Below are 19,211 nucleotides of genomic sequence, written 5' to 3'. Positions count from 1 at the left end.
AGCGGGGCCTGGCCAGGAGGAGAGGCTACGGGAGAGCGGGGCCAGAGGAACCCGGGGGGGCCTGGGGCAGCCGGAGCGGGGCCTGGCCAGGAGGAGAGGCTACGGGACAGCGGGGCCAGAGGAACCCGGGGGGCCTGGGGCAGCCGGAGCGGGGCCCGGCCAGGAGGAGAGGCTACGGGACAGCGGGGCCAGAGCAACCCGGGGGGGCCTGGGGCAGCCGGAGCGGGGCCTGGCCAGGAGGAGAGGCTACGGGACAGCGGGGCCAGAGGAACCCGGGGGGCCTGGGGCAGCCGGAGCGGGGCCCGGCCAGGAGGAGAGGCTACGGGACAGCGGGGCCAGAGGAACCCGGGGGCCCTGGGGCAGCCGGAGCGGGGCCTGGCCAGGAGGAGAGGCTACGGGACAGCGGGGCCAGAGGAACCGGGGGGGCCTGGGGCAGCCGGAGCGGGGCCCGGCCAGGAGGAGAGGCTACGGGAGAGCGGGGCCAGAGGAACCCGGGGGGGCCTGGGGCAGCCGGAGCGGGGCCCGAGTCCAGTGAGGTTGCGCACCGCAGAGCGTGGCGAGGCCGCGGCGCAGGCGGCAGCGGAGCGGCCCACACGGCCTTGCCCCGGGCGCGGCGGCGGGGCGGGCCTGCCACCAGCACGGCTACAAATTGCCGTGGTCTGCGGTCCCGCCGCAAACTGGGGAGGTGTCGGGAGAGGGGGGGTCGGGGTTTGGGTCCCTTCCGCTTGGTCGATCCGCAGGGAGACTCGGGGCCGGCGGAGCGAGAAGCGCACAAAAGCGGTGTCCGGGGCTGGTTGCAGGAGGGGGCTGCCTGGCTGAAATCCTTCACAGCGCCGCCACACAAATCCTCCTAAATCTTCATCGGAAAGGCATTAGAAATCTGTCGGACGGGCCGGGGGCAGATTGCCGGGGGAGGAGGGCTTAAAAGCCCTTCTGGGCTGCACAATACCTGCAGTGATCTGGAAGGGCTGGGGTGGGGCTGGGAAGCAGCTTTGCTCCCGCTCCGAAGGCCCCTTTCAGCCTGCCTTGCCACAGTTTTACGATGTGTTAGCATTTACATTCACGTGTTGTTAACCATTCTTCGGCGCGATGCAACGTTTTATCTGTCTGACCTCAACCTTTGCCATATGCTGGTGCAAACTGTTCAGCTTAAGCCCGGGCGAGCTGAAGAAAAGGAAGGGGAGAAAAAGAAACACTGAAATAATGGAGGGAGAGAGAGGAAAGGAGGGTCCCAAAAGCACGTTGCCGGGTAGCCTCTGTTGTCGCTCTCGATGGCTTTACCTTCCTCTCGGTTTTCCATGGAAACGTTTTGAAAGCCAATTGAGGGAGGAAAAAAAAAAAAGAAGGAAAAAAAAGGGTAAGATCCATGCTGATAAATGAATAGTGGTTCAGAACATGCCGGCTCTTCACTGATTGTCCACTTTACATATGCTCCTTCATGTCTGGTGATTCCTTTTGTATTGTGGAGAGACAGCAATGAAACTTCATTATGCTGCCTGAAGGAGCGGCGTATGGAATGTGTTTGAAACTGGTCAGAATGAGTTTTGTAAGGTTTCTGTTCCTTTTGTCCTAATTTCCTGATAGCTTGCTCAGCCCAGCTCATTTGGAAGAGTAAGAGATGGAGATTATGGAAGAAGGGTGATAATATTGTGAGAGGGATTGGTGATTCATACTGAAAAACACCTTTTGGTGCTCTTGAAGGTATGCCTGGTTAGCCTTCAAATTCAACCCTGTTTCTCTGAGGGACCTGCATTGTGGCATTGCCCCATGCTTGCTGTTTGAGTCCTCTGTAAATGATGGTCATGGACCTGTCTCTGCATTTTGCCTTTGGTACCTAAATGTGGTTAGATGTTTCTGAGCATCCAGGATGCTTAGCAATCTAAGCAATTCTAAGCAATCCAGAATGCACTTTCTAATATCTTGTGTGATGGATTTTCATGGAATAGTGGTTATTTCTGTACTGAGAAGGACCAGTTTTCCTTCACCCCACAGATGGCTCTGGAGACACCTGTAAGGCTGATGGCACTGAAGAAACCTGTCTTCATCTCAGCCTCTTGAACGATCTTGGACTAGTCCATAAAGGAGGATGTCTCCAAAGGTGTTATAATGTTGTCATGTCCAGTAGCAGGATGGCTTTGGGATCAAATGGCTTGAGTAGTCCTGGTTTAGCTGTGAAGCCCATGTCTGAAGAAGGTGCTTTAGCATATACATGGAGATTTTTATGAGAAGGCTTTGAATGATTAAGGATATTAGATTATTTAGGAGTTAGGCAAGTCCTTGATGGATCAACTGGTACCCCTTAGGTTCCTGGAAAGCCTCCAAATCCTTTTGTGAATCTCACTGTTGCTTTGTAAGCCTTCCTCTGTAAAGCCAGAGTGGCCCTGGGGCCATTCAGGTAAGAGAACTCTCCTATCTAGGCAAGGCTCATGTACTCGCTGCAATAATGAATCCCCAAACGAAGAACTTAATTATGTATATGAGAATGATGAGCTGATACAGCCCATCAGTAGTCTCCATGCAGGACCAATCTTTGCTGTAGCCTCTTGTGGTATGTATTGCTGCGTTTTATGGCATGTGGCATGACTCTTGGGGAAATAAAAATCATAGCTGCTTTCTGTGAAGCCCTGCCAACCCATTTTGCATTTTTATAAGTAATTTCCATTCTGCTTTGGTCTATTGCACATGGTATTTTGAAACAGTGGGAAAGAGTTAAGCAAAATGAAGACCATTATCAATATTTTATTTGTCACAGCTGAAAAACTGCATTTATAGGTCAGTCCATTGCAGTCCATTCATTGATTTCAGTACTCAAAGCCCTTCAGGGAGTGTCTAAAACCCACTGATGTTTCAGAGTGCTAAGTTTTGTGTTTGGATTTCTGATAAAACAGAAAGATGTGTCAAAGCTGTGTAACAGTCTCTGGATCTGATTTACCACTGCATGCTTCCAGTCTCTGCTGGTGCTAACTCCAGTGATTTCATTGAAGTGGAGCTGTACGGTATTGATTTAATTCTTATGTCAATGTGACCCTCCAGAGACGTACTTCCCTGCTCTTATTCCCACTGACTTCAGTTCAGGAACATAATCAGTATCATAATTAGGAATGATGACCTGATTCAGTCAGGCATAAATACAACTCAGTCTTGAAGTTTCTCAGTAATGCTACTGTCTGTACTGGGGCTTCTTTCTTCCTTAAATTTGGCTGTGTGCTTACAGCCCTCGAAGATGGTAACCTATATATTTAGGTTCCCTCTTGAATTCTCTGAAGGTGGAAGCCTTTTTGACTGGCTATAAAAACCTCTGGATCAAGTCCATAAATAAAAGATACTTGGTAGGAAATTTAAGGAAACCCAGGAGCTAAACTCTGTTTTCACCACCATCCCCAACTATTCAGTTCCATTTGCTTCAGTCAGATTTTATGTTTGTGATTGGAATGGAAGGAATTTAAACAAAGTCCCTTTCAGAGTACATTCATGGTATTGTCTACAAACCTACTACTTTCAGAAAGCAAAGCAGGGGCTATGAGGATCCTAAAGAGACTGAAACATATGTCTGATGAAGAAAGGCTAAGAGACTTGGGGCTATTTAGTTTGGAGAAGAGAAGACTGAAAGATCTTAGCGTTTATAAGTATCTGAAGGGTGGGTGTCAAGAAGAAGGTACTGGTCTCTCTTCAGTGGTGTCTAGTGATAGGTCAAGGGACAATGGATACCACTTGAAACGCAGGAAATTCCACCTCAACACGAGGAAAAGCCTCTTTACTTTAAGGCTGATGTAGCCCTGGAGCAGGCTGCCCAGAGAGGTTGTGGAGTCTCCTTCTCTGGAGACTTTCAAGATCCATCTGGATGCGTTCCTGTGGGACCTGCTCTAGATGATCCTGCTTTGGCAGAGGGATTGGACTCGATGGAGGTCCCTTACAACCCCTAACATTCTGTGATTTGATGATCCTTCCCATGATGTTGTCTATTCTAACTGCCACTTACATACCTCATTCCTCAAAAAGCACACCTAGTAGGGTTCAAATATTTTTGTTTATTTGTATTTTTCAGGCAAAAAACCTCTTGTGGACTTCGTGGGTGGGAACTTGGCTTGGAATCAAATACCCTGGAAATGGACAGTGAGTAAAGGAGTAAAATCTGTAACTGAAGTGCAAACCTCATTATAACCATTGTCCAAAAAATGTCATGTAAAAAGAATAGGGGGAAACTGACATTCATGTGAAATGACATTTACATTAAAATGTAAATTTTTCTAATGGCACTAAGAGATTTTAAAACCAGCCAATATATCAAAAATTGAGTTATTAAAGTATTTATGGTCAATATTTATATTCAGGTGAAAGTGAAGTAAACCAAGACAATGAAGGTTAGAAATTCATGTATTGTAATTTGATTTGAACAGTCAACACTGGTAAAAAGTGTGTTTACTATGAGATTACTTTCTGATTCACCATTGCCATATAAACCTACATCTGTTACTCTTCATCTAAATGCAAAATTTACCTCTAATCTAATTAAAAATAGAATAAAAGCTGGAGCTTGATGTCCTTTGGAAGTCCTCAAACTTATTAAAGCTAAAAGTAATTCAACAAATTTAAAGAATTCATTGAATTAATTAATCAGGGGGTGGATTCTGGCTAGTGAGCTCCAACTGAAAAGATGACCTTGAGGAATAAGAACTCTAATGCAACACCAACAGTGCTCTTATTGCTTGGTGACATTTAATAAGTACCTAGGATATACTTAAGTTACCTTAGAAACAGCTAATTTGACCTATGTTGCCTTTGAAATAGCTAATTTAAGTAGTGCTAGCTGATAGCTGCAGCAGTACTGGTCTCAGTGTGAATTGATTCATCATTCTTATACTGCAGGGGACTACTACCTTCTGCAGTTAGACTGCTGGCACTTCTGACTAGCTTAGATCTACTGATAGTCCCTCTAAGGAGCAGGTGACAGGAAGAGAATGTAAATTCAGGTAGGCTGATTTGTTGCTTGCCTGGTCCTGCATTCCTTCCCTTGCAGATCTTTAAACTGACCTGAAAAGTGCTTGCATCATTTCCCCTCCAACACAGCACAGACATTATTTCTCTTAAGTACAGTATGTTGCCTCTGAAAAATGCATCCCTCATTCTAGCTATAACCTGGGTGTTGTGGATTGAGTTTTGGTTGATTTTTTTTTAGTATTATTTTTTTCCACTGTAGTAAATCCTTTGCTTGGAAAAACCTCAGCTAAACAAATGCAGTCCTGAAGTACTTTTGTTTCTGAAAGCCTATGAAAACGAACACAGGCATATGCCAGGGAACCACGAGACTTCTTTAGATGTTACACTTTATGATACGTGACTAGCTCAAACAGATGCAAAATTAGCAGTCTGAAGTATTTGTGTAACAATTTATGTTCTTAATGAAGGTCTCCATTTTCTGTAACTAAGAGAAGATGTTGATTTGTCATTTTACTGTGTAGATGACTGAATGCAGAGTAATAAATATAATATTTAGGCTTGGTCTTTTAGTGAATCTTGCTGAATTGCTTTGTAAGTTTTAGGTGCAATTCATCCATACATGGGGATGCTTTGCAAACCTCTTCTACTTCAGTAATGTTGAGTGCATTGACGTAGTTCCCCAGATAAATTATTTATCCTTAATATTAGATTGTCCTTCTGGAAAGAGTCAAAAAAGACAGGTCTGATATTACAGGGGCAACTTCCAAAGAATTCAGGTCCAATTGTTTAAATATATGTCATAGGATTCGTCTTACCTGCCTTTAGAAGTCTGCAGTTTAAATTATGTCTGTTTCTGAGCTGGTCACCTCTGACTCCTGTTATAGTCAGCAGAAAGAAACTAGCACTGCCAAAGGACATGTCTTAGACACCTTGCTGTATGAGACATGACTCACCCAACTGAAAGTGCTTAACTCTTCCTACTGACTAGGATAGCCTGGAGCAAAAAGCTCAGACTAGACACCTCGGTTTTAGACAGTCAGCATTAAATGGGATAAATCCTGTTCCTAGTAGGTATGTAGGGGGGATTGTTCAGCCTGGAGAAGTCTCTGGGGAGATCTTATTGTAGCCTTTCAGTACTTAAAGGGGCCTACAAGAAAGATGGGGACAATCTTTTTAGCAGGGCCTGCTATGACAGGACCAGGGGTTTTAAACCAGAAGAGGGTAGATTTAGACTAGCTACAAGGAAGAACTTTTTCACTGTGAGGATGGTGAAGCACTTGGCACAGGGTGCCCAAATTGGTGGTGAGTACCCCACCCCTGGAAATATTCAAGGTCAAGTTGGATGTGGCTCTAAGTAACTTGTTCTAGTTAAAAATGTCCCTGCTCACTGCAAAGGGGTTGGATTAGATGACCTTTAAAGGTCCCTTCAAACCCCAAATGTTCTGTGATTGATTCTGTGATTCTGTGGTGCTGCTATTGAAAAATTACAGGTAATATTAATGGAAAACTCACTGCTGATTTGCATGAGAAATGTGATCTTTCAACCTCACGGGACTACTCACATGAATAGGAGACATGTGGATGTTTCACTGCTCACAGCATCTAAGCCACACTTAGTGCCGTTTAATTAAAAATAAAAGTCTCTATTGATTTTAGCTGGTATCATCTTAGGATACTCCTGCAGATCCTTCTTCATTGTAATCCCTTGTGTACCAGAATGAGTTCTCTAGTTTGACACTGTTACTTTTTGTGTCACAACTTGTGCAGAAAGTTTTAGAAGCCTAGACTGCAGCCATGGAGTGCAGCTGTAAACAGAACGCAGTTTAACAGTAGCTCTATGGAGTGCTGTGGCAAGGTACTCTCTGTGCAGCTGGGGGCCACACTGCTGCAGGCTTCTGTGTATGAAACGAGATCTGCATCGGCTTGCAGGATGTGGTTGCTCACTTGTGCTTCTTGCAGTGTACAGCTACTGCTCTCCCATTGCTGTCTGATCCTCTCTCCACTCCAGCAGCCCTTCTGGATCCTGCTGCAGTGCAGACAGCAGGCTGGCGTTTCAGAGGTAGCTTCAGGTGTTGATGGCACAAAAATGATCAGGGCACTGGAGCACCTCTGCTACAAAGACAGGCTGAGGGAGCTGGGTTTTTTTCAGCCTGGGATAGAGGAGGCTCCGAGGAGACCTAATAGCAGCCTTCCAGTACCTGAAGGAGGCCTACAAGAAGGATGGAGAGAGACTGTTTACAAAGGCCTGTAGTGGCAGGACAAGGGACAGTGGCTTCAAAATAGAGAAGAGGAGATTTAGATTGGATGTTATGAACAGGTTCTTTACCATGAGGGTAGTGGAATGCTGAAACAGGTTGCCCAAGGGAGGTGGTTGAGGCACCATGCCTGGAGCTATTCAAAGTGAGGCTCAACAGGGCTCTGGGCAACCTGATGTAGTTGAGGATGCCTCTGCTTACTGCAAAGGGGGTTGGACTAGATGACCTTCGGAGGTCTCTTCCAACCCAGACCACTCTATATGTCTATGTAGATATGTCTATTCTATATGTCTATGTAGATGAAAAAGCAAGAACTGTGTACCCCAAACAGGCTCTCCCTTGTCCCTGACAATTTCTGCTTGTCTGAGGTTAGTCTGCCACCAGTGGTTACTCTAAGAGGCCAGAAAAACATGCAAGGATAGAAGAGAGTACAAAAATATGGCAGGATCAGAAAACTTGTTACCCACCTACAGCACATCTCCCACTTGCACTTCCAGTGTAAGTATCTATCTGTCACTGTCCTTGTTATGCCAGGAAGTGCACCAGGTGCACTACGTTTGCACCAGTGGCTGTCCTGTTGTCTCTTTCATGAGGAGTTGAAGAATACAATGCAGAAAGGAAATTGTTTTGCCATTTGGGGAATTCAGGGCATATGTCTCCCTTCTTTCACCTCCTGATGTTCTTCAGGGAGTGTCAGAAAATTAACCTCGTTCACAATGTGACTACTTGTAATTAGAATTCTCATTCACTCTTAATAGCCACTGGTATCCATCAACGGCTTGATTTCCAGCTCTGTTGCATAGTGCAGTGAAGAGGAAAAGAGCTGAATATGCTAAGCTTGTTGGAAGAACTTAAGCAGAATGGGGAGAGTTGCTGTGCTGACTGAGAGCAGGCTTGAGAAGTTCCAGCTATGCCTGGCATGCCCCAGGGTGCTGTGTGGTCTTAAAAATTTGGTCAGAGCAGCGAGAGAGTGGGGCTTTCCAGATCATTTTATTGAGCACTAGGGGCAAGCCAGCAATGGGTCTATAATCTATTGTCATGGTTCAGCTGACAGATGGCAACTGGTTGGGTAGGGGTATCTTGAATGCTTCATGGGGCTGAATCCTGTGCTTGCTGCTCTAATGTGATGGGAAGCTGATGGAAGTGGCCCTGTACAGAGCAGCCATGCTAGCTAAAGGCTGAATCAATCTGAAACCCGATTTTAATTATACTAGTGCAGATTTCCTGAGCAAGCACACATTCTCCTTGGCAGTAAGGAGAGAGCTGCTATTAGTGAAGTGTTAAGATTGGTCCATGCTCTCTGGACCAGGCTAGCATATACTGTAATTGCCATAATATAAAGATAAAAAAACCCTCTCTTTATATTATGATGGTGCATGTTAATCTATCCCTTGGTAATGGGATCTGCATGCAAGCTGCAATGCAGGACTGAAAACTGGGACCCTCCCCCGCTCCCCTTCCCCCCCGAAGTACTCTAAAAGGTACAGGGATTACAGTGGGTTAATAAGATACAAGGAAGCCTGCCTAATTTGTGTGGTATCCTTAGCTTCACCATCCCGTTTGGGAACGCAACAAGTGTCCCTGTCACCAGCTTGCCGCACGCTGACACATGGGATCTGCGACCTCCCGTTGCAGCCCTTCGCTCTCGTGTAGTGGCTGAACTGACCCCTGCAGCCAGAGATCAGATGGAAGGCCATTAGGGGTGATTCCTCACCAGCACAATGTCCAGACTCAAGTCACTGCCGCTTCGAGTCACCCTGGGAGCAATCATCCATGAATTGATTTTATGGCAGTGCTGACACTTGCCTTCATTCTTTCAGAGCTGGAGAGAATTGCTCTTAACCATGCCCCCTGCCGCCTCGGGATATAATCTCAGGAGCATAGTTTAGGGGCACAGCCAGCTTCAAGGAGCATTACTTTGCTTCAGTGCGTTTGTATGTGTTTTAGTTTCCCTGCAGGCCTTTTTCTGCTAAGGGGAATATTTGGAGCAGTGAATGCACTTTTCCCTTTCACCCTCCCCTCTCTTCTTCTTAGTAAAGCAACAATCGAAAAGTCTATGTCTGTGTGCTGTTGTCACACAGAAAAAATATTAGCCCAGTTTCTTACTGGTTAGCACTCTGGGCTTACATTTTAGCTTCCAGCATGTTGATAATACCTTCCCTTAACAAAGGACTTTACAAACAAATGCACATAGCAAAATCAGTTCATCAATACAGCTGCAGTTTGAAGCCTGCGTTTGCTAAATCCACAATCCTGGGAATATATTTTAAGGATAAAGCTTTAGTAAGATTATTTATGCAAAGAAAAAGGGTTGGGTTTTTTTTTTTAGCATCAAGACCAAACTAATTTTTTTTCCATAGGTCAGAAATCCTTTGAAGTACTTAATTTTTTAATTATTATTTTTTTCCCCCTGTAATTCTCATTAGCTTAATTAATTGTTGCTCTCTTTTGAAATTAAGGAGAACAAATTGTTCTCCTGGTACTGAAAGGCACAGGAAAATAATTGCAAACAGTGTTTGTACCTGAGTTTTTTATTATATTTCTCTTGAATGGAATCTCAGGGAAAAAAAAAAGGGAGGCAAATTGTTCACAGGGAGAAAAAAAGAGTGTGGTGATTTCTTGTGGATGCAGATAGCATTCCAATGTTCTGATAATGGAAACAATTTGTTTTAGAAACAGTGTAAAGGTTGCTAATTTCCAAATAATGGGAAATGGTCTGCTTGACAGGTTTTTCATTTTGGTATTTATACTGCATGTATAGTAGCAAAATAGCAGGAGCAGATGCAGAGCCAGGCAGGCAGGGCAGGCTCTACAACAGCTGCAGTGGACCCCTGCTGCTGCTGCCTCTGCCAAAGTCAGTGGGACAGAGACAAGGACACAGGCTTTTGGGGGTCCCATTATGTGATTAGCCCTCTTCCTTTGGCATGGAAAGAAAGAGGATTTTTTGTTTTGTTTTAAGAGGGAAATGAAGGCAACACTTAACGTGGGCTGTTGTGGGTGTGTTTTCCATATTTTTCTACTCCATGGGCAAGCATTTCTGAAAAACAAGCACGATTTGAAAGGGTGACCTGGCTGGGAAGCTTGCAGAGCTACATTTCTGCCAAACTGTTTTTCATTTTTCTATTACATTTCATGCAACTGAAACATGGGTAGGGAGCTTGTACTTGGGTTTTTTTTTTGGTGGTTGTGTAAGGCAAATGGGGTTGGAGCTTTGTGGATTAATAGGATTGGAGATGGTTTCCTGTCTTCTGTCAGCAGGAGATAAAGGTGCCTCCTCACCTCACAGGTCTTTTTGAAACAGTCCATCAAGTCACATAGTAGTGAAAACAGTCGATGAAGTGAGTGGAGGGAAGGGAGTTCCTGAAGCATAGTGCATACATTATACTTGCTATTGATCTTAGGAGCGTATTGGTCATATTGCTCTGGCATATCTGGGACAAAGAGCAATGATGGACTATTTAGCCAGCTGGAGCTGAGTTTTGGGAAGAGTAGTTGGCCTGGATCCTATTTAGCTGAAGAAAGACCTGGAACAGGGATGGGTAAGCGTGGAGACCACTGCGCACGAATAGCTTCTTTGAAGAAAGGCTGTTTTATCTGCTGCCTTTGCCAGCTCATTTCTTCCCCTGTCTACATGGGAAAGCAATTAGGAGGCAAAGAATGACTGCTTCCCCATCAATACAAAGTAAGAATTTGAGATGTAGTAAAAATATGTGCTAGCAGCATAAATCACAGAAAAACTTCACAGATTTTAATAGAAGATGAACCACCCTGCACTATTCTATATAGACAGAAATGTTTCCAGGCATTTGAGCTTTCTACTCAAATACTTAGCAGTGACAAGTTGTGCTGGGGGAAGTATAGGCTGGATGTTAGGAGGAAGTTCTTCCCAGAGAGAGTGACTTGGCATTGGAATGGGCTGCCCAGGGAGGTGGTGGAGTCACCATCCCTGGAGGTGTTCAAGAAAAGCCTGGATGAGGCACTTAGTGCCATGGTCTAAATGACTGGGGATAGGGCTGGGTGCTAGGTTGGAGTGGATGATCTTGGAGGTCTTTTCCAACCTGGTTGATTGTATGATTCTATGATTCTATGACATGTTTTTCTAAAAAATGTATAGTGATTAACATGATCTCTTAAGATCCCTATGGACTTCTGGACTGATAACAGTAGATCTTCAAGCCTACTGTTTTCTGGGATTTTATCCCCACTGAATCTTAGAAGGTTTTCCATGTGGCCCAGACTTCAAACTTTATAGAAAATAAAGGGTGATATTTACAAGCTCAAAGAGCATAGATAGCAGGAACAAGCAAAACCTCCCTCAGTGGGCTAGCTGAATATCACTGTCTCAGGGAAGCATAGGAAGCTGCGTGGTCAAGGAAGGCTTAAAATGTTTGAAGAACAGTCAAAAAAAAACAGTTTTAAAGGACTGTTACAAAATGCCCATTACAAAAGAAGAACTGTGACTCCTGTGTTGTGCTGCATAGCTTCCTTTCTCGTTTGGTTTCTGCATCATGTCACAAGTGTGCTTTTAGGCTTTGTAGAGCAAGAGCCATCCGTGCTACATACTGCTTGCAATATGTATCACACTGATATAGTGCCTAGTAGATGCAAGTAAACCTAAGAAATCATATTGTTGTTCCCAGTGTGATTATTTCAGTTATTCAGTGCATCATGGGTGAAAATGAGTAATTAAGATAATATTTAAATGTAGATTTTGTTTGCACAGATACTGAAAAACATCTTGCTTTAGCAAAGCCTTTTGCTGTTGCTCTTTGTACCCTGGGGAGACTTCAGATGCCTGATCATTTCCCTTGGCTCACCAACTCTGGGGAAATCATGTCTTTTTGTTGGCTCCCTTGACTTCCCAGGCAATGCAAAGAGCTGGCTCAATGTGGGACCTAAATGACAATTCACTGCCAGGAGGGAAGTAATTTTCAGGCCTCCTTCTTTTCTTCTTGCCATGAATATAATAATACATTTCAGAAACATTACAGGGGTAATCTGAAAACAGCAACTCTGTCTAAAATCAGAAAATGCCTGATGGAACCCATTGTTCACATAGCTTAGCTATGATGTTTAAAATCACTCTTACATCATATTTCACTCTTCACTGACATCCAGTTGAATTTTTCTCCAGTGAGAAGCTGCCCTTGCACAAAAACACTCTTAAGAGCACTATAGGTTAGACACTTGTTAGGTTTGTTTCCTTCCTCCTTGTCCCCACCTTCCATTTTTAATTTCTTTTTCTTTTTTTTTGGTTTTTGAATGCTACTTCATGTTGCAAAGATCATCAGATGAAATGACTGCAGCCCAGCTGGGATTTGCTGGAAATGTGTTCAGCTTGGCAACAACTCTCACAGGGTGGCTCGATCCCTAAAAGCTTTGTTTAAAACGATGAAATGAAAACAAAGAAGACATAATTAGCTGGTGTGTAATAATAGAAAAGGCTTGTATCCAGCTACTGTAAAAGTCATTTAATGAAGGGTAATCTGGACATAAGCCTGCACACTATAGCTGTAAAATATTAAAGCTTTCTAATGAGAGGGAAAATGGAGAGAGGGGTTTGCTAACGTGATTAGGAAAAATGCCTTTCATAACCATTTTTACAGGGGCTTGCAATTCCTAACCCGAGGTTTGTAGCTTTCTTGAAGCCAAAGCAGCAATAAAACTTTTATACCATACCAACACTTAAAAGCTACATACATCAGATTGGTTTTATATGTCTGAGTGGGAACATCAGCTTCTTTTTACGTCTGTGAAGGGCTACACTGGCTATAGAGTAGCATTTCCAGTGTTTTTCACTTACCTCCAATTGCAGAGTGCTTGTGGATGAGTAATCATTCATCTTAGGATGCAGTAAAAGTTGCTTTCAGTGATGCTCTTTCTCATCTCCCCCTCCTTGTTCTGCTTTTCCTCTCTATGTTTCCTCTCCTTTCTTTCTCTTGCCCGGAAAACTCCCTTTTGTCATGCTCCCTGTATCCACTACTGTTGCAACCAAAACAGATGCTGCTTGGTGGTATCAGCTGCTCTGATGTGATGAATATCTACCAGTATTTTTGATCCATTCCATCCACAGGTTGCTAGGCAAAATGCAAGAGTCAATCAGAGATTGTCCATGATGGCACAATCATACTTGATGTAGTAAACCATTATTTTAATAAAGTGATATTATTTAGAGGAGGGATCCAACTAATTTATTTACCTAACCTGAGTGCACATCTATCTGATTTTTTTAATCTAGGTGTTGGAGGCAAGAGTAATCCTGTCTTCATGCAGGGAGCATCTTTAACCAGTGGAGAAAGGTGGACACCTCTGAAGACCTCCTGTGGTTATATATGGTCCTCTCTTCATTCAATAGAATGGAGTCTCAAAGCAGTACCTCAGATTTCCAGGTTTTTTCAAAGATACAAGAATGACTGGGAATGGCCATATGATGCTGAGACAGTGTGTATGGTTATGGCTGTCTGCAACCCAGGAGGAGGAATAATGGAGACAGACTGATGTCCACCATAAACCTCTTTGTGCAAAGTCTACTGCCTGTGAGTTACAGGATACCCACTGGTAGAGCCTTCTCTGCAATCCTCTGGGCCAGTAAGTCAGGGGAAGGAGGGCTTGGTGATGGGGAGGAGCTGCTGGGCACTGATTAGGAGTTTTGCCACTGAAAGTTTTCAGGATGAAAGGAAGAAAGTCCTAGGAATTCACGTGTGCCTATAGTGCCAAATCATCACTCAAGCAGTATTTGACTGGCTGCCTCATATGTGCTGCCACTGTGCAGCTTGCTTCAGCTGTGCTCTTCCCCCTGTTTCCTAGCTGCCTGTTTTCAAGGGCTCTGTGGATTGCACTCATTGTCAGTGCAGCCAGTCAGGGTAATTGTTGCCATTATTTCAGTGATATCTCACAGAAATAACATGCTCATAGGCATGGCTTTCTCACTCCTTCAAAGTCATCACTGTGCCATCAGAATTTTAGCTTGAAGACTTTGCTTCAGCTAATAAATAGTATTTGTAGGTTGGTCCCTCACATTCTTGCAAATTCTTCATTTCAGCTTCCATGTAGGAATGGAGAGAATAAATATTCATGTATTTCTTCCTACCTTGATATGCTAATTCTGGTATGAATGGTAATCAAGAAGCAGCTGAAAAAGATGAGTTGATTCTGGTATTATTTATGAATCTTGCACTGAAGTATCTGGCTGGGGGTGTGTGACAATGCCAGTTAAGAGTGATTTAACATGAATTGCTCTCTGGAGGCATCTTCTTTGGTTTATTCACTGTATAAAATAATTTAAGATTACTGAATTCCCTATTTATTGCCTCAGTGAGTTGTCTCAAATTAGGTGAAATTGGTTCTTTCTGTCTCACCTCTTTTTAAGCCTTCTAAGTAAGGTGCTGAACTTAGATGTTTCGATTTGTGCACTTAATAGTCTGGTTTAACCCCAGCGAGTTACTGAAACCAAGCCTAGATGTTTATAGGAGTGGTGAATCTTTTATGGTTACCACATTCCAATGCCAGTCACTCTCTCTGGTAAGAATTTCCTCCTAACATCCAGCCTATAATTCCCCTGGCACAACTTGAGACTGTGTCCCCTTGTTCTGTTGCTGGTTGTCTGGCAGAAGAGGCCAACCCCCACCTGCCTACAGCCTCCCTTCAGGTAGTCGTAGACAGCAATGAGGTCCCCCCTGAGCCTCCTCTTCTCCAGGCTAAACAACCCCAGCTCCCTCAGCCTCTCCTCATAGGCTTTGTGTTCCAGGCCCCTCACCAGCTTTGTTGCCCTTCTCTGGACACCTCCCAGCACCTCAACATCTCTCTTGAATTGAGGGGCCCAGAACTGCACACAGCACTCAAGGTGTGGCCTGACCAGTGCTGACTACAGGGGCAGAATAACCTCCCTTGTCCTACTGGCCACACTGCTCCTGATCCAGGCCAGGATGCCATTGGCTCTCTTGGCCACCTGGGCACACTGCTGCCTCATCTTCAGCCTCCTATCTCCCAGTACCCCTGGTCCCTTTCTTCCTGGCTGCTCTCCAGCCACTCTGTCCCCAGCCTGTAGCTCTGCTTGTGGTTGTTGTGGCCAAAGTGCAGAACCCTGCACTTGGCGTTGTTCAGTCTCATCCCATTGGCCTCTGCCCACCCATCCAGCCTGTCCAGGTCCCTCTGCAGAGCTCTCCTACCTTCCAACAGATCAACACCTTCTCCCGTGTCGTAAGCTGGTCTCCGTTTTTAATAGATGAAATGTTGTTTCTCATAGCGACAAATCTTGGCTGCTGAAAGATCAAATGACCTTTGAATGTAAGGGGTTAAAAAGACCAGATGTTCAGAATTGAGTTAATTGTAGATTCAAAGGGCTAAAAGCTGAAAGACTGAACATTTTCTTTTCTCATCTGATGTTGCAGGTCACTGAGGTTACATGCTCAAACTATGTGAAGGCCCTATGAATATGAAGACCTCTTCTTTTTCATGTAGCAGCTTGATATCAGACTAACCCATTATGGTTATAAATGGTAATTTGCTTTTCAAATAGTTAGAAAGATAAGAAGGGCTGAATTTAAAAGTCTGATCCAAAATATGCCCAGTTTCAGCCTATTTAACATGGGAACTGTAGGGACTGTATTGAACTGGTGTTAGATGGCACTCAATTAAATAATATAAATCTGGCTCATGAGCTGCAGCATTGCCAGATGTACCCATAAACTGCAAACATCCTCTTTATTCTGTTTCCTCATCAACACAGAGTTAGTTAAAGGATAATATTTGCCTTTGGAAATGGTCAAAAATTGTCCAGTCCATAAAATGAGGAAAGTTAATAAAAATGATGTAAAACATAGAATCTAATTGAATATGATTTCTCTATGCTTTCCTTAATAGATTTACTGTAAACATATAATTTTCAGGTTTTAGTGCTTTCTGTTTGTGAGATCAGTTATTTATCTGATTGATTTTATCATGGAGAGGAGGTGGTTTACCACCTCTGACACATGATATTTTATCTGGGCCTAGATTAGCTAGACCCAAATCTTGAGAATGATGGAAGCTGCAGGATGCAAACCTATTTTTGTGCTTGCTGTTGAGCAGACCTAAAGAAAGTGATGTTCACTGCATCAGTTTTATTCAGACTCATTATTGCTCCTTCAGCCTGCTATGAGGAGGGCCCAAATGAGGAGGACTCTGGGAAATCAAGAGTTTAATATTTATCATTAAGGATGTGCAGAGACAATAGAAGGAAGAGTGGGACCTCTGCCAGAGGTGTCAGGGAGAGAAAGCAGGTCATTGATGCCCTCTATCAAAATGACAACTCACAGTGGGAGTTTCTCATTGGGGACTGCTTGGGAGCAGTGGAAAGGTAGCCAGTCTTGTTGGTGGCAGGGGTGACCAGGAGCTGCCATTGTATCCATCATGCTGCCACTCCTGTACTGCTGTATGACCTGCTGGTGGGAAACACGCTGTACAAAGACAGGCACCGCTGGCGTGGCAGGATTCTGGCAGGAGTTGAGAGGTGTCAGGAAAGCATTGACAGCCTGTGCTTTTCAGATTTGGTAACCAGCTGATGCATGGCTTTTTCATCTCTGCTACAAGGGCAGCAGGCCTTTGCATGCTGCTTTGTTGTGATGAAGCTGTTTAAATGTACTCTGCTTATATATTGGTTTGCCTCACTACTGCTGGAGTTTGCTCATGCTCTTATTACTCTTCCTGTTTCAGGAAGCAGACTCTAGGAATTACTTCTGTTCAAGCAAAACACACCTCACCTAAACTTTAAGATACTACTTTTGCTTTGGCTGGCCCACAGATCCAGGTAAAAATCATTTATGTTACTGCTCTACTACTGTTTGGGGAACCTTCTTGGTTCTGGTGTACTAAGGGTACAGGGTCTACTGCAGATGGGGTAGTCAAGAGCTACATCCCTTCCACTTAACCAGTTTCATTTAACCTTTCAGCACAATTTTTAATCCTTGGAGTTTAGGGCTGTGATGGTTTGGGTGTTCCCCACTCCCCCCCCCCCCCCCCCCCAATTTGTAAATCACCCAGACTAGACTCAGCCATCTCTGGAAATTGAATGAAGCTTATATTTACAGCTTAGCACAATATACAGGCAGATGTTTACAGTATATACAGTTATAGACAGAAATAGACAAGGTAAAAGGTAATACAGAAACACAACAGCCCTGCCAGAAACCTGAGTCCCTAGGAGGGGCTCCCAACCACCCTTCCACTTTCTCCCACCCCTCTACCTTACCCCTTGTGCCCCAATGAAGAATGGAGGATCAGCCAGGGGGTTAGGAAGCAAAGTGGATTAATCAGAGAGATGGAGGGTGAGGTTAGAGAGAAAATGCAGCTCGGAGCCCGGACAGAGAGCAACTCCCTTCTGTATGTTTGGATTCTTGTTCTTATACATCTCAGCAACCCTGTGAGTGCAGTAAACATCACCCTTGTTTCTCTTTCACAGCCTGTAATCTAGTTCTTCTCACCAAAACATTCTAGCTAGCTTCAAACTAGCACAAGGGCTATTTCCTGCTGTAGGGTATTCCCTGCATTGATTTTACCTAAATGTAGCTGTCTAAAAGTTAGGTGTCTAGCCTAATTTACATAGCCAACTTGCCCCTAGACCTCACCACCAGTGGGGAGAGACAGAGAGATGATACATCTAGTCTGTATTATATAGACAGACTTGACCATCTCTGAACCATCTTATACTTCTGTTCTTTATGAAATGATTTGGTGGCTATGTCACTAAGAGTTACCAGAGTCTGAGCTTCAGCTTTGCCATCTGTGCTGACCAGACTAAAAGGAAGTGCTGTCCAATGCTGAAACACTCCACAAAGATTTGAGTGTTGTTGCTGAAGATGAACTCAGATGTAGTTTACTGCCAGGGTAGCACATATGGAATTTAATCTGTAAACATTATTTTCTTAAATGTAATCCACTTCTAGTGCTTTCCAGATTCTGGCCTCATTACTGTCTTGATGGGAATTTCTTACACCATAACTGTTTTCTCCTTAGACACAATAGGAAAGGGTTTTCTGTAACAAATGATGGCACATTTTTGCTAGAGGGACAGAACTGAGTGTTTTGCTGGAAAAGAAAGACCCTGTTAAACAACATCCATCTTCCATATTGCAAAATGGCAGTTATTTTAAAGGAATTTCTCTGCATGTCCCTGATAGAATATATTTTCTTTTGCATTTAAACTTAATCAATAGCTGTTCATTAGTGCTATTAGATCCCTGGAAGGAGCAATACATTATACTAACTGGCTGGGATGCCAAATACAGAGCTGGCACAAAATGAAACTCAGATGGTCACTGTCTGCTAACTACATGGCCTGCCAGGAGTGGGATTCACCAGGAATCCATGAGTTGTTTAGCACATTGTTAAAAAAGAGCTCATAGAGTCATAGAATCATAGAATCAATCAGGTTGGAAGAGACCTCCAAGATCATCCACTCCAACCTAGCACCCAGCCCTAGCCACTCAACCAGACCATGGCACTAAGTGCCTCAGCCAGGCTTTTCTTGAAGACTTCCAGGGACGGTGCCTCCACCACCTCCCTGGGCAGCCCATTCCAATGCCAATCACTCTCTTTGGCAACAACTTCCTCCTAACATCCAGCCTATACCTCCCCCAGCACAACTTGAGACTGTGTCCCCTTGTTCTGTTGCTGGTTGCCTGGGAGAAGAGGCCACCGCCTACCTGGCTACAGCCTCCCTTCAGGTAGTTGTAGACAGCAATGAGGTCCTCCCTGAGCCTCCTCCTCTCCAGCCTGAGCACCCCCAGCTCCCTCAGCCTCTCCTCATAGGCTTTGTGTTCCAGGCCTCTCACCAGCTTTGTCGCCCTCATGTTTTCTTGGTGCTCATAGCTGTTCCCCTCTGCCCAGATGAACACTTGCTTTTCACTGTGAAGAGTGAAACTGCTCCCTTTGCAAAACTTTGTTTGTCCTTTTAAAGTCTCTGCTTAAATATTTTATTCTTGGTTGTAGGGTTTTTGGGTACTGAATATTCCTGGCTTTCAGCATCTACAAATACTGGAA

General features: G+C 44.3%; 1 protein-coding gene across 1 annotated transcript in view; it reads left to right on the top strand.

The window, feature by feature from the left end:
* Nucleotides 1–1,016: 1,016 nt before the first annotated feature.
* Nucleotides 1,017–19,211, top strand: part of OLFM4 (olfactomedin 4) — a 65,282-nt gene continuing 47,087 nt past the window's right edge. The window contains exons 1-2 of the mRNA XM_064174466.1: nucleotides 1,017–1,357; nucleotides 4,046–4,113. Coding sequence (XP_064030536.1) covers nucleotides 1,090–1,357; nucleotides 4,046–4,113 — 336 coding nt within the window. The 5' untranslated portion in view covers nucleotides 1,017–1,089. The remainder of the gene's footprint in view (nucleotides 1,358–4,045; nucleotides 4,114–19,211) is intronic.

This window comes from Pogoniulus pusillus, chromosome 3 (genome assembly GCF_015220805.1).
Source record: "Pogoniulus pusillus isolate bPogPus1 chromosome 3, bPogPus1.pri, whole genome shotgun sequence".
NCBI lineage: Eukaryota > Metazoa > Chordata > Aves > Piciformes > Lybiidae > Pogoniulus > Pogoniulus pusillus.
Note: the sequence above shows the minus strand (reverse complement) of the source record. Positions and strands in the feature narration are given on the sequence as shown.